The sequence below is a fragment of the Danio rerio genome, chromosome 17 (assembly GCF_049306965.1).
Source record: "Danio rerio strain Tuebingen ecotype United States chromosome 17, GRCz12tu, whole genome shotgun sequence".
Taxonomy (NCBI): Eukaryota; Metazoa; Chordata; class Actinopteri; order Cypriniformes; family Danionidae; genus Danio; species Danio rerio.
The window spans coordinates 41,571,152-41,583,723 of record NC_133192.1 but is presented as its reverse complement, the minus strand read 5'-3'; the positions used below and the strand labels follow the sequence as shown (position 1 = coordinate 41,583,723).

The window sequence follows — 12,572 nt, the reverse complement described above, 5'->3', positions numbered from 1 at the left end:
GGAATACCTTTTTACAGCTAACTGGCAGCTTGTAAACAGAAGAGTGACATTCTTTAATGTAGAAAAGGGGACAGAGAGCTCAGAGAGAGACAGAATGGGAAGTGTTTCATTGTGATCACAATCAATCACTTGATTACCACAACTGTGCAAACCTGTCTGTCAGTAGCTGAGAGCCAGTGTGTTAGTGCATTAGAGCCAGTGTCTAAAATCTATAAACAAATTAGGAATTTTTAAAGTTCCTTCTATAAAAATAGAAACATTGCTGCTCTTAGATAAAATTTTTCGAAGAGTTGATGGTGTTAGGAGAATAGTTCATCCAAAAATGAATTAGATGGAAATGAAGAAAGAAACCGTATTCTCAGTTGGACTGTTCCAGTTACAGAAATGAATGAAAAAACAGAATGATGCCAATCCAAATAAATAGAAGGCTGGAGCTTGCAGGTAATGAGTAGTGTTAAAAAGCTCTGAACATGAAGTGTCGGATGCAGAATTGCAAACGTGGCAGGTTTTGAGAGATGATGATTATATGAATAATGAAAAAAAATATGGCAGCACATTTGAAAGCGACACAGAAATAGTGGTTCCTGTCAAATTACTGCGGTTTAATATTAAGAAAATCAAGTGATGTTTTCTGACTTCAACAAAAAACTAAAAAAGTGGATTTGGCCATCAGAACAAATAAATAGAAAGAAAAACGACAGGGGAAAAAATCATGCAAATGTAAAAGGATTTTGAGCATATCTGCAGTGATTGAGACATTACAGGATGTAGCCTTAATAATTAACTTTAAATGACAATTCTGCTTGACAGAATATCGTTGAGAGGGTGCAGGGATGTTAGCAAGCTGTTTGGTTTATGGTTTTGAAATTAGTGAATGAATGGGATGACATGGACCAGCTGGAGATCAGGTATATCCACGAAGGACATTATATGTGGTTTTTACATTTACCTTCTTGTTGAATGCCCAGATTTTGTCCCACTCCATATTGACTACAGATCTAGAGCCTCCCTGCAAAAAGAAAAACAATTCATGTCTTATGAACCAATTAAATAATTGAATCAATATAATGGTTTAATGAATCAAGGCTGTTTCCTAAAATTGTCTTATGAAGTGTACAATTAACAGTATTTTTTCAGTGCCATCACTAAGAACACCCATAAGGTGGTTTATGTATAATTTAATGGCATGCCATCAACGATGGGTATAGTCAAGCAAAAACAGCACAAATATAGCATTCATTTTTTATTATTATTAATTGCAATAACAATAGTAATATCACATCTTTAACTTTGATAGCAATTCTAATATTATTTCAAGTGAAACTTTTTCTAAGATGTCCATTAATACATTATATTGTCTGACATCACTTCCCCCTACAGTAGTACATTCCTAACACACAACCTCAACTGCAAAAAAATAAAATAAAAAAAAGAACATACCTGAGCTGCAATGAATTGCTTGAGTCCATCGACAGTCATTCCTCTTCGCAGGACTCCTCTGACTGTGGGGAAACGGGGGTCATCCCTGCAGGAAGAAAAGAAAGGTAGTGAAGAGAAAAATCACCATACAATCTCAAAAAGTTGTACATATAAAGTGAGAATGGTAAGTGCTCTTCTAATTCTCACCAGCCGTCCACATAGCCTTTGTCGACAAACCAAGTAAGTTTCCTCTTGGAGAGTACAGTATTGTTAAGATTGAGCCTGGCGTACTCCCAGATGTAGGGTTTACGAAGACCGAGGGCCTCTATTACCCAGTAGAACTGCTCGTCTCTGTCATGGTACTCGGTGGTACGCAAGGCGTGTGTCACTCCCTCAATACTGTCCACAATGGGGCACGCAAAGTCGTATGTGGGGTACACTCTGGATGGAGTGAGCAAAAAAGAAAGAAAATGATGCAGATTAGTTTACTGTTAATTAGAAAAAACTGCATATTAAAACTGCATATTAGCGAAACTGTAATTTTCAGAGGGTGGGAGGGGTCTATAAGGAAAATTATTTAACTCTAGAACTACTGAGATGGTCATTTTGACCATTTTTAATTTTTGTAATTGAATAACTTTAACTTAAGTATTTCCACTTTTAATTACAATTATAGTCAAAATGACTGCACACATTTCAGTGTCTGCAATATGTAGTAAGAAGGTGGATTTATGAATTGAAAAATCTGTGACTAAACAAAACAGCTAAACTGCAATTTCAAGACTTTCCATCAACTATAATACAGCAGGCAATATATGTATTGAACACATCATGTTTTTCCTGAAAATAATATTTCTAAAGAAGCTATTGACATGGAACTGAACCAGATTTTGGTAAAAACTCAAACAATATAACTCATTCCTATATTCACAGCTCCTCTATGGTATATATAAAGTATATATATATATATATATATATATATATATATATATATATATATATATATATATATATATATTAAAAAAAGTGTCTCTATAAGCTGCAGGTTGCATGCAATGATTGTATGAGGAGTCTTCTTCAAAACATAGATAGTGTAGTGCATGTAAATTATTCTGTGGGGTAAGTTTGATCATTTGTGCGTTATTTGTCATCTTTGATGGCATTGGCATATTGGTCTTTCTTTAATGTATATTGTGTGGTTTGTATTGTTTTGTCTGTCTTTTGTACTATTAGCCTAGTTTCTTGAACAATATACAGAATATTATATTGCAATACAAACATAAAAGTAAAACAAAACAAACAAATCTGAAAAAGGAGATCTACAATAACAACGACAAGGAGAGAAAGTATTGAACTACTGAAATGTTTAAATACTTTATATAAAAGGCTTTTTTGGTGATGGCAGCTTAAAGATGACTCTCATATAAAAAATGAAGTCACATGAATTGCTCAGGTGTGAGATTTTTTACTTCAACAGTGTAAATAGATTTTTACACTAATAATTCTGTGAGTCTCGTCTATCAAATCTGATCTTTCTTTTGTATTTTCTAGTGGATTCAAGTCAGGTGATTGGCCGGGCCATTATACAGCTTGATCTTCTTTCTCTGAAAGCATTTGAGAGTTTTCTTGGATGCGTTTTGGATCCTTGTCTTGTTGAAATGTCCATCCTGATTTCATCTTCATCATCCTGCTAATGTAGATGTTGCAGAGAAGCAGCGAATATTCATTTACAAATGACAAAGGGTAGCTGTAGAACTACTGAGAGATTTTAGCTGCTGTCTGTGCTTTCACTGCCTTTTTACACCTTCTACACCTCCCTTACAAAGTAATAAAGTTCTTTAATTATTTTCTTTACAGGCATGCAAATAACAAACACAAAAACTATATAATTTAAATATTTTCACATTTAACAGAAGCATTAAAGTAATAAATTCAGAAATTAAATAAATGTAGAAGAAAAACAAAAATTACAGCATAATTTAAGGTTATAATTTGAAAAGTTACTCAGTGAAGATCAGTGAGTAATCCCCATCTTTTATTCGAGTCACTTTAACAATGCTGATTAAGATTATATTACACATCATAAAACAAAACGAAAAGAACATGAAAAAACTAAATAAATAAAGTGTCAAAATAAACACTAACACAATCCTGACTTACTTGTAAGTGGTGCCGGTGCGAGGATGAGCAGCGTTCTTGCATCTGAAAAGCGCAGGGTCTCTCAAGCATCCGTTGTTGGAATTCATGTCAATCTTTGCCCTCATGCAGCAGGTTTGGCCAAACTCTGTGCCTTTCTTCATCTCTTCCCACATCTGCATGTTCTTCTCCACAGCTGAGCAGAGATGAAAACATGTTTAGCACGAAACACATATCCTTTAAAGAAATAAGACCAGCTCTGGTGATGCTTACAGTTGTTGCGGTTGCGAGACTCAGCCCTTTGCTCTCTCTCTTGTTTCATGATGTCTGGTGGAGTGTCATCTATGTAGGCCTTGCCCTCCTGTAAAAGTTTCTCTCCCATGCGCAGGATAGTGGGGAAGTGATCGCTTGTGTAGGTGAACTGATCTGGTTTGATCTGCAACATGGCTACGTCCTCCAAGATGACCTGATGCAAAAAGATGTCAACAAATAACTACTTGGAAACTGCACATTTTCTAGACAGCACTGAGGCTTTAATGCAGATCTAGTTGAAGGCAAAGCAATTGGCCTCCTTGTGAAATGTGAATTCTTTTTCATGAAGATTTTTTTCCACTGCGATTGTTTGTTTTTTTTTTTTTTTTTTTTTTTTTTTTTTAAATAGGATCTTAAAATAATTGTGTAAGTGTATTTTTGTTTTGCTTTTGTGTGTGAGCCTCTGTCTAAAGACAATATTTCTAACCCCTGTGGGGATAGACAATGTTTGTTGAGTTTAATTGAACTGAATTGAAATTTCAAGTATTTCCTTATTTCCTTAAATTCTTTAATAACTACTTTTGTTATTCCCATTCTTTACTATTTATTTTCCAAGATATTAGTAATCTGCTTAAAGTGCAATTTAAAGGATTAACAAGGTGAACTAGTTAACTAGTTAAGTTCAGTTTATAGGTAAGACATTGGATAATAGGGGTTTGCTCTTTAGCCATTGGGGGAAAAAATGGGGAGTTGACCTTACAATTGAAACCTCCAAAACTTTAAAAACTGCTTTTCCTCAGAGTGACAAATTGTGAAAAATTATCCAGCGCTTGGGAAAAATGTCCAAAAAAATAATACAATTATTCTAAAAAAATTATAAAATTAAAATTTCATTTTGCCTTCAAATGTGCAGTTTGCTTTCATTTGGTGAAATGCCTTTCTATTAAAATGTTGACATGTTTTCTTTTATAAGGGTCTGATTACACCTCATCCAGGATTCAGATTGAAATATTGGACAGCATTTTTTACAGAAAATAACAATTGGAGAAAATATACATTCTGATTTGTTATCAACTCTTTAGACGTATAAAAAAATGGTACCGTATCGTCTACAAATGAATATAAGCATGTCTGGAAACATGGCATCTTTTTTTGTCATTTTGATCAATCATATTTTTATGCTTTAAATGAGAACCTTTTATGTTCAAGATTTGGAATTTGGAAGTTTAACTCAAACACATAACTTTAAATTGTAGATACAAAGAATTCAAGAGCCCTCTACATTTTTTTCTACAGTAATATACAATCAAGCCTGAAATTATTCACACCACTGGCAAATTTAGTCTTAGTCTTGTTCAAATGCAAGTAAAAAAAATTCCCCACAATGATGATTTTTCTTTGTTGTCTTATAATCGTTTGGGAGAAGCTGGTTTCATTTCTGGTCAAATTTTTTTTTGAAAGTCTGTATGAAAGGTCATACTTTCTCAAAGTCCTCTTTCTCCTTCTCGGGGTTGGTGTCATCAAAACGCATGATCAGCTTGCCCTTGAAAGTGACCTGATAATGCTGGTTGAGTAGAGCTGCCTTGGCATGACCAATGTGCAGGTATCTGAGGAGATGGAAAAATAAATGGCATGCAAACATCAACTCTACCATTGGAAACTAGTGAAATCTAGAAATGATAAAGAGCAAAAAAAAATTATGTAAAGAAAAAGAAATCCCTTATTTTTTTTTTTTTTGTAATTTCAAAGCTTTATTTAAAAGTTTTGCTTAATCTTTGTGAAACAAAATACATAACAACTGAAGTGTGCAATATTTCACATCAGTTAAATGTTTTATTTCATGTAATGTTCATTTATTAAACAGACAATAGCTATTTTAGCTTACAATCAGTACAGAAATGCCACCTACCCACTAGCCTCAGGAGGAAAGCGCACCACTACTTTGCCCATCTCAGCACCAGGGAGCTCCACAAACTTTCCCAAATCCTGCTTTTTATCTTTCTCCACAGACTAAAAACAAAATTTGGAACATAAAAAGAATTTTAATGCACTTCAACTGTCTTTTAAAGGTACTAAAAAATATGCAAATGAACAACGTCATTAACATTACAGTGTGCAAATTGGTACTGAAAGGCTGTAAATATAATACCTTTTTAAAAAATCTTCAAAAGAACATATAAAACTTCAACAGTCTATAAGAAAGCTATTGGTATTTTACTGAACTGGCACATTGGATGATAAACTTACAGCAGCTTTGCTGGCGGATACCTTGCTGGCCCATTTACTGCCCACAGAACTGAATGGCACTTGAGAACTCAGGAATGAAAACCAGCGGCACAGATGTGGGTGGGAGCTTGGCTTGGCCTGTGACTCGCCATTTCCTTTTGAGAGTCATTACATGTTAAGTCATCTTCTTTTAGTGCATAAATATCCATATATGATGGTCTAATGGGCATTTCAGCTAATGACTGACCTTTGAGAGCAGCCCAGATGCAGAGGTCAGCCAAAGTCACACTGCGACCAACCAGGAAAGTTCTCAAAGCCAGAGCTTTATCCAGATCAGCCAGAGCAGAAGAGAGATCCGACTGACCACAGAGACGACGGGCACTGAACTCCAGCCAGTGATCAACCTTCAAATGACAGAACAAAAACATTAAACCTTTAACCAATAAGACAAAAAAGAATATATTTACAGCTGAAATCAGAATTATTAAACCCCCCTTGATTTTAGAAAAAAATATTTCCCAAATGATGTTTAACAGAGCAAGGAAATTTTTATAGTATGTCCGATAATATTTTTCTTCAGGAGAAAGTCTTATTTGTTTTATTTCGGCTTGAACAAAAGCAGTTTTTTATTTTTATTTTTTTAAACATATAAGGTCAAAGTTATTAGCCCCTTTAAGCAATTTTTTTATAGTCTACAAAATAATCAATAGTTATATAATGACTTGACTAATTACCCTTTCCTGCCTAGTTAACCTAACTAATCTAGTTAAGCCTTTAAATGCCACTTTAAGCTGCATAGAAGTGTTCTGGAAAATATCTAGTAAAATATAAATTTACTGTCATCATGCTAAAGATAAAATAATTCAGTTGTTAGAAATGAGTAACTAAAACTATTAGGTTTAGAAATGTGCTAAAAAAAATCTTCTCTCCATTAAACACATATTGGGGGAAAATAAACAGGGGGGCAAATAATTCAGGAGGTTTAATAATTCTGAGTTTAACTGTAAGTATTGTGGAACAGGTGTAGTATGCAATATTTATGCACAAAACATTACTTACTGCATTTAAAATGCCGCTATAAAAAAAACTTTTTTGTCATTATAAAGGTAATAACACATAAGCAATAATGCTTATTTATCTAAATCATAAATGCAATACTGATTTTCTACTATTGTTCATAAAGAAGATAATGAGTGAGGTACATGTTTTAGTTTTTTTCCTGTTTTGTATTTGAAAATCATTCTGAAGCACAGCCCGAGTAACACATTTGTGCATCTTAGTGCAACATTGCAGGTCCTGAATGAGTCCGCTTTTAAATGAAATAATGACCTAATGAATGATTCATTAAGACAGGGACTAGCAGACATCTACCATTGGTTTTGGTGTCTTGCAGGCCTAAATCAACTAAGGTACCTGCACAAAAACACAGAAAAGTACCATTTAACTATCAACTATTTTGATTATCAACTATTTTAACTATTTATCTAAAAATATATATGATGATAAATATTGAATATATAAATTAAAAATATATTATTAATTATAAATAATTATTGAAATATTCGATTTTATACATATGTATATATGATTAGTATAGTATATGATTTCCAAAACTCTGACCTCAGTTTGCTCCATCATATTAGAGCCATAGAGTCCCAATGCTGGAGCCACTCGGGCAAGATATCGAGTGATGGAGTTCACGTCGCTAAACTGAACCTGACTGAAAGAAAACAAACGAGAGGAAATTATGACAGAAAAATTAGTATACAACGTTTTTTTGTTTTTTTTACATTAAAAAAGTTTGATCACCATATTAGAGGTTAAATTTTATTTTCTGAGGTGAGTTGCATGTATTTATGCATAGTTCATTGTCCTTATTAATTTATACATAATGTAACATGAACACAAAAAAAGTGTTAACCTATAATCCAGTGTCTATATATTCCAGTGCAGTATTCTGTTTATATATATATATATATATATATATATATATATATATTTTTTTTTTTTTTTATTTTTTTTTTTTATCATTCTGCATTTATGAAATGTTCATTACAAAGGTGAGTGGGCTTGACAAACCACCTGTAGAAACACTCTTCTCTCTATATGCACCGGACACTTTACTTAAACTTCTTACTCTAGCACTTAATTTTTTGAGCACTAACGGTTGCCTTATATAATAAGCACTTCTTGTGTAACTTCTAATCTCAACTTCTTGTGTGTATCTTGTTAAATCGCTGAATGCCTCCTAAATATACAGTACTTATTAAAACAATATATAACATTACTATATTATGCATACTTTTACAGTGATACGGGCCAAATACTCACTCAGAGACATGGAGCATGGTGTCTTTGCCCTCCTCCACAGAGAGATTGACGCTGCCTTTCACATGTTCAGCAGTCAACAACGCCCCTACAGGTAGAGGCAAATAAAAAAAATAATAATATGAGAATCTGCTATAATTCTCCACTTGCTTTATGCATAGCCATGTAAACAACTCTAAGATGCAAATTACATATCCTACATTTGTTAATGCATTTAAAAATAACTTAATATTGCTTTATGCATACATTAAAAAAAAAAAAACTAAAATAAAAAAAAAATCTTTGGGGCTGCTGCACAATATATTGTTTCAGCATCGATATTGCAATATGATCATTCACAAATCACATAAGATGATTTGCAATGCTAAACCTGTAATATAATGAATCATTTGCATGTGATTTTAAAAGCATTCAGGCATAAGAAATTGTACAGTTTGTATCTTAGTTACAATTGTATTTATTGAATTGTTAGAATCTTTTATTTATGTATACTTTTAAACTCGGAAAACAATAAAACAGTTTTTTTCAACTGCAACTTTTTCTTTATTTTGTTCAACACTTCAGAAACAAAAAAAAAAAAAAAAAAAAAAAAAAAAAAAAAAAAAAACTAAAAGCTAACTGATCTATCGTGTACATAGATATTTAAATTGTGAATGCAGGGTGAGGTTGTGAGAGCAGTAAAAAAAAAGAAAAAAAAGATAAAAAAGTTAACCATCAAAACAGATGCACTTTAATTGTAAGGTTGTATTATTATGAGATTAGCTATCATGGAAAACAACCTAAACAAACCAGTCCATCTAGATTCTGTCCTGCTTTACTTTGCAAATTACTTATGCAGATTATCAAATTCAGTCTCTCAGAAACAACCTGTAGCTTAACAGTAGAGCACATCACTAGCCTTCATAAAATTCCTTTTTTTTTTTTGTCTTTCAAATGCATAGAAGTAAATTATTATATACATGTATGGCAAAAAAGTGTGGTGGATTTTCTCTTGTAGAGACATGTTGTTTACTGTCTTCTCTTTCATTTTCATGGATGACATGGAATTTTTTGCTTTCTGCAGAAAAGCTAATAAAATAAAACTGTGAGTTCTAACAACTGCAGGTTACATCTTTTAATCGTGTTTTTTTTTTCTCTTAGAACTGTGATTTGGTATCAAACAATTCCATTCTGAGCTTATTTATTTCCTGCAACAAAGAAAGAGTGAGAAATTCAAGAGGTGAACTTTGTGAATAGCGAAAGCATCTGGAAAACTGATAAAATATTCGGGAAAATATTCTGACAGACATTACCTTACATTTTTTAGAAAACAAAAAAAAAAAAATCAGAAGATGTAAATTCAGACCTGCGAGATCAAACATGTGAAAAATAAAGAGAGTGTGAGTGTGAATTGTGAGAAAAAAATTGAAGATGTTCTTGCTGCAGTCTGTAGCACTATGATGGAGTGGACTAGGTAAAATATGTAGAGGTCATTGCAACACCCATAGTCATGTGACGTTTGGATTTGGGGCTGGGTTGGTGTACATACTAATAACAAACAACGCAATGGGTAATTTAAGAAATAATATAAAAAATTCTTGTTTCTAGCAACAACGCGCGTGCACTACATGTTGAACCTGATTCAGTACGTCATAATGCTACAGGCTGCAGGGAGGGGTGACAGTCAGACTTATTTCGATCAACCTTTATTCATTTTCCCCAAGCGGCAACCTCCCGCTCTCCCTCCTGAAGCAAATACGGAAGAAGCTGAAACTGCAATTCATCGTAATTCTGCTAGTCCTGGCTCAATGATAGAACTTTTTTTTTTTTACTGAGCCCACTGTTAAAATGGCCAACTTTACAGCAGAAAAAAAGGTGTTGACAGCCTGGAACAAAGAACGATTTTGGTTCATATAGCTAATATTACCCTTCATGACAACTGTAAGGAGGCTGAATTTTTTATAACTAGCTGAGCTCTGCATATACATCATATTTTTGTTTTGTTTTATGTGGCGTTACACAGTCAGTCGCTGTTTGGAATTATTTCTTACAATTATCAAATGATATGGCATGCTGTGTGCACTTAATTTGTGCTGACAAATCATTCATGTGGCCCCCATTTCCCAGGTGAGTGAAATTACATACTTAAACCATATCTATAAATGTATTTGTTTTAAGATAATTTATCATTCATATTTTTCTTTAGAACTTGAATGCACTGTAGAATCTGAAAGATTGATTAGCTGTAGGCTCTAGAACAGTAATCTGAAACATCGTCATACAGTGTTATGCCTGGATTTCATAAATAGCCTTTATTTAAAGTGTTTGTAAGTAATTCACATTTGTCTCATGTAGAAAAACGTCATAAAAACAATGTTTAGTGGCTCAATACATTACAAGTGTTTATAAAAGTTAAAAAACTTTATTGATACAAGAACGTGGGGTCAAAACACAAATGAGTCGCATTAGCCTGTCCAAAGCCTAGTTCACACTACATGACTTCAAACATCAGCAGATCGATGTGCCATTTACACTACATGACTAGATTTTGTGTCTTTTAATCGCTGTGGTGTTCACACTACATGACACTACGTAAATAATCCACAAGAGGAGGGTCACACACTACATGATCTGACAACAACTAGTTCACCAGCAGCTCAGTCAAGCAACCAAACCACAGCCAATGATATTCTGAGGGAGGAGTCGTCAGAAAGAGCTGAACACTATTGGCTGCTTGTGTGCTGATGACATCACTGACAGCTTGTCAAGCTTTCAAATGAGCATTTAAAAACATTGTCAATGAGCTGATACGTCAGCGGATCAATCACTTGCAAGGTTCAAGTGGAGGGATGTGGCTTTAACACTTGAACTACTGAGGCAGTCAGAGAGTAATTATGTTTTGTAATTTAATAACTCTTTGAAATAAAACTAACACATCTATAACACCTTGACATTTTCTAAATATCTGTGTATTTATTTTTATCTTTTTTTTAAATTACAAAACAGTAAAGAACTGAGCATTTCTGCCCTTAATTACCATATTAGTAAAAATGACTGCATGCAAGTCTGCTACTGTTCGCTGTGACTTTAAATATGCCCAGCAACTTCCTGCTAACATAAACATAACTTTCTGATAGCAAAAACAGAAATTTACTTCAGATATATCTTTCAAAACAGCATATTCTGTGAAACGAATAGCTCCTGTATAAAAGTGGAAATGACAGCAAGGCACAGACCTTTGCATGTTCTAGTTTCTTATGGACTGTATTACCAAAAAAGATAATATTCTTAGGGTAATGTGTCGTAAAATACGATGACAGACATTCAACGATTAATTTTAATATCTCAATAGAAGTTTTGAATGTAAATATGATGTGACAATATGACATCTTATATGAGAACGGTCAGAATGACCAGTATGGTACTTTTATAAGATACCGAATTCTAGTTCCAGTCTTAATACAGCCTACTCTCGTGTTAGCGCAGAAAAAAAGGAAGTGCATCGATGCTCATTCTGGTTAATTACAGACGTTTCTGTTGAGCTCATGAGCACACGGCCATTCAGCTCATGCTGATATGCTTTTTCATTGACTGCAACTCGTCACTACATCAAACCACACGTGGGGTCGAGTTGGCCGTTTTCAAGGTATACCGTACTTTGGAAAACTCAAGGTTTTAAAACTGTCAACATTTTCATCAATACTGTTCCTAAGGTATGTGCAAGTTTTTTTATTTCATTTTTTGTTTGCTTGTTTGTTTGTTTTTTATGACAACAGTATCTCCAGCAGAAAACATGTCGTTTTAAATCTGTTTTTGAAACAAATGAAGACAGCAGAAGTCAATGATTCATTTAGTCTGACATGTTTACTGATCCAAAATATTATGAATGTTTCTTAAAATAAAATATTTTGTGTTCAAAAGGTGAAAAAAGTTTTAGTTTTTTTTTTTTTTTTTTTTTTATCCAGACATTTAAAAAGAAAATATTTTAGAGCCGTAATCACAATACTGAAAAATCGTGATATTTTTATTCAAGTTTATCAAACTGCCAGAATCTTATACCGGCCCATGCCTAATTCACACATTCGTTCATTTCTGGACACTGACAACCTGTGATACAGTCCTTATTTTGTTCACCACGCCACCAGAGCAAATTCGCTTTGAAATAGCACGCATGACTTAACATTTACGTTAACACTATTTAATTGACTGTGAACTGTGTTGTACTTTGATAG

At 33.5% G+C, this 12,572-nt stretch overlaps 1 protein-coding gene across 2 annotated transcripts in view; it reads right to left on the bottom strand.

Moving 5' to 3' along the window:
• The window catches only part of eprs1 (glutamyl-prolyl-tRNA synthetase 1), a 42,471-nt gene that overhangs the window by 29,002 nt on the left and 897 nt on the right, over nucleotides 1-12,572 (bottom strand). The window contains exons 2-13 of one of the 2 annotated variants that reach the window (XM_009293210.5): nucleotides 8,365-8,449; nucleotides 7,654-7,753; nucleotides 6,281-6,437; nucleotides 6,055-6,188; nucleotides 5,717-5,817; nucleotides 5,288-5,414; nucleotides 3,829-4,021; nucleotides 3,580-3,751; nucleotides 1,627-1,860; nucleotides 1,441-1,525; nucleotides 950-1,009; nucleotides 8-28 (exon numbers count right to left, since the gene is read on the bottom strand). In XM_009293210.5, the coding sequence (XP_009291485.1) occupies nucleotides 8-28; nucleotides 950-1,009; nucleotides 1,441-1,525; nucleotides 1,627-1,860; nucleotides 3,580-3,751; nucleotides 3,829-4,021; nucleotides 5,288-5,414; nucleotides 5,717-5,817; nucleotides 6,055-6,188; nucleotides 6,281-6,437; nucleotides 7,654-7,753; nucleotides 8,365-8,449 (1,469 nt within the window). The remainder of the gene's footprint in view (nucleotides 1-7; nucleotides 29-949; nucleotides 1,010-1,440; nucleotides 1,526-1,626; nucleotides 1,861-3,579; nucleotides 3,752-3,828; nucleotides 4,022-5,287; nucleotides 5,415-5,716; nucleotides 5,818-6,054; nucleotides 6,189-6,280; nucleotides 6,438-7,653; nucleotides 7,754-8,364; nucleotides 8,450-12,572) is intronic. The other variant, NM_001288652.1, reaches the window with a different exon arrangement.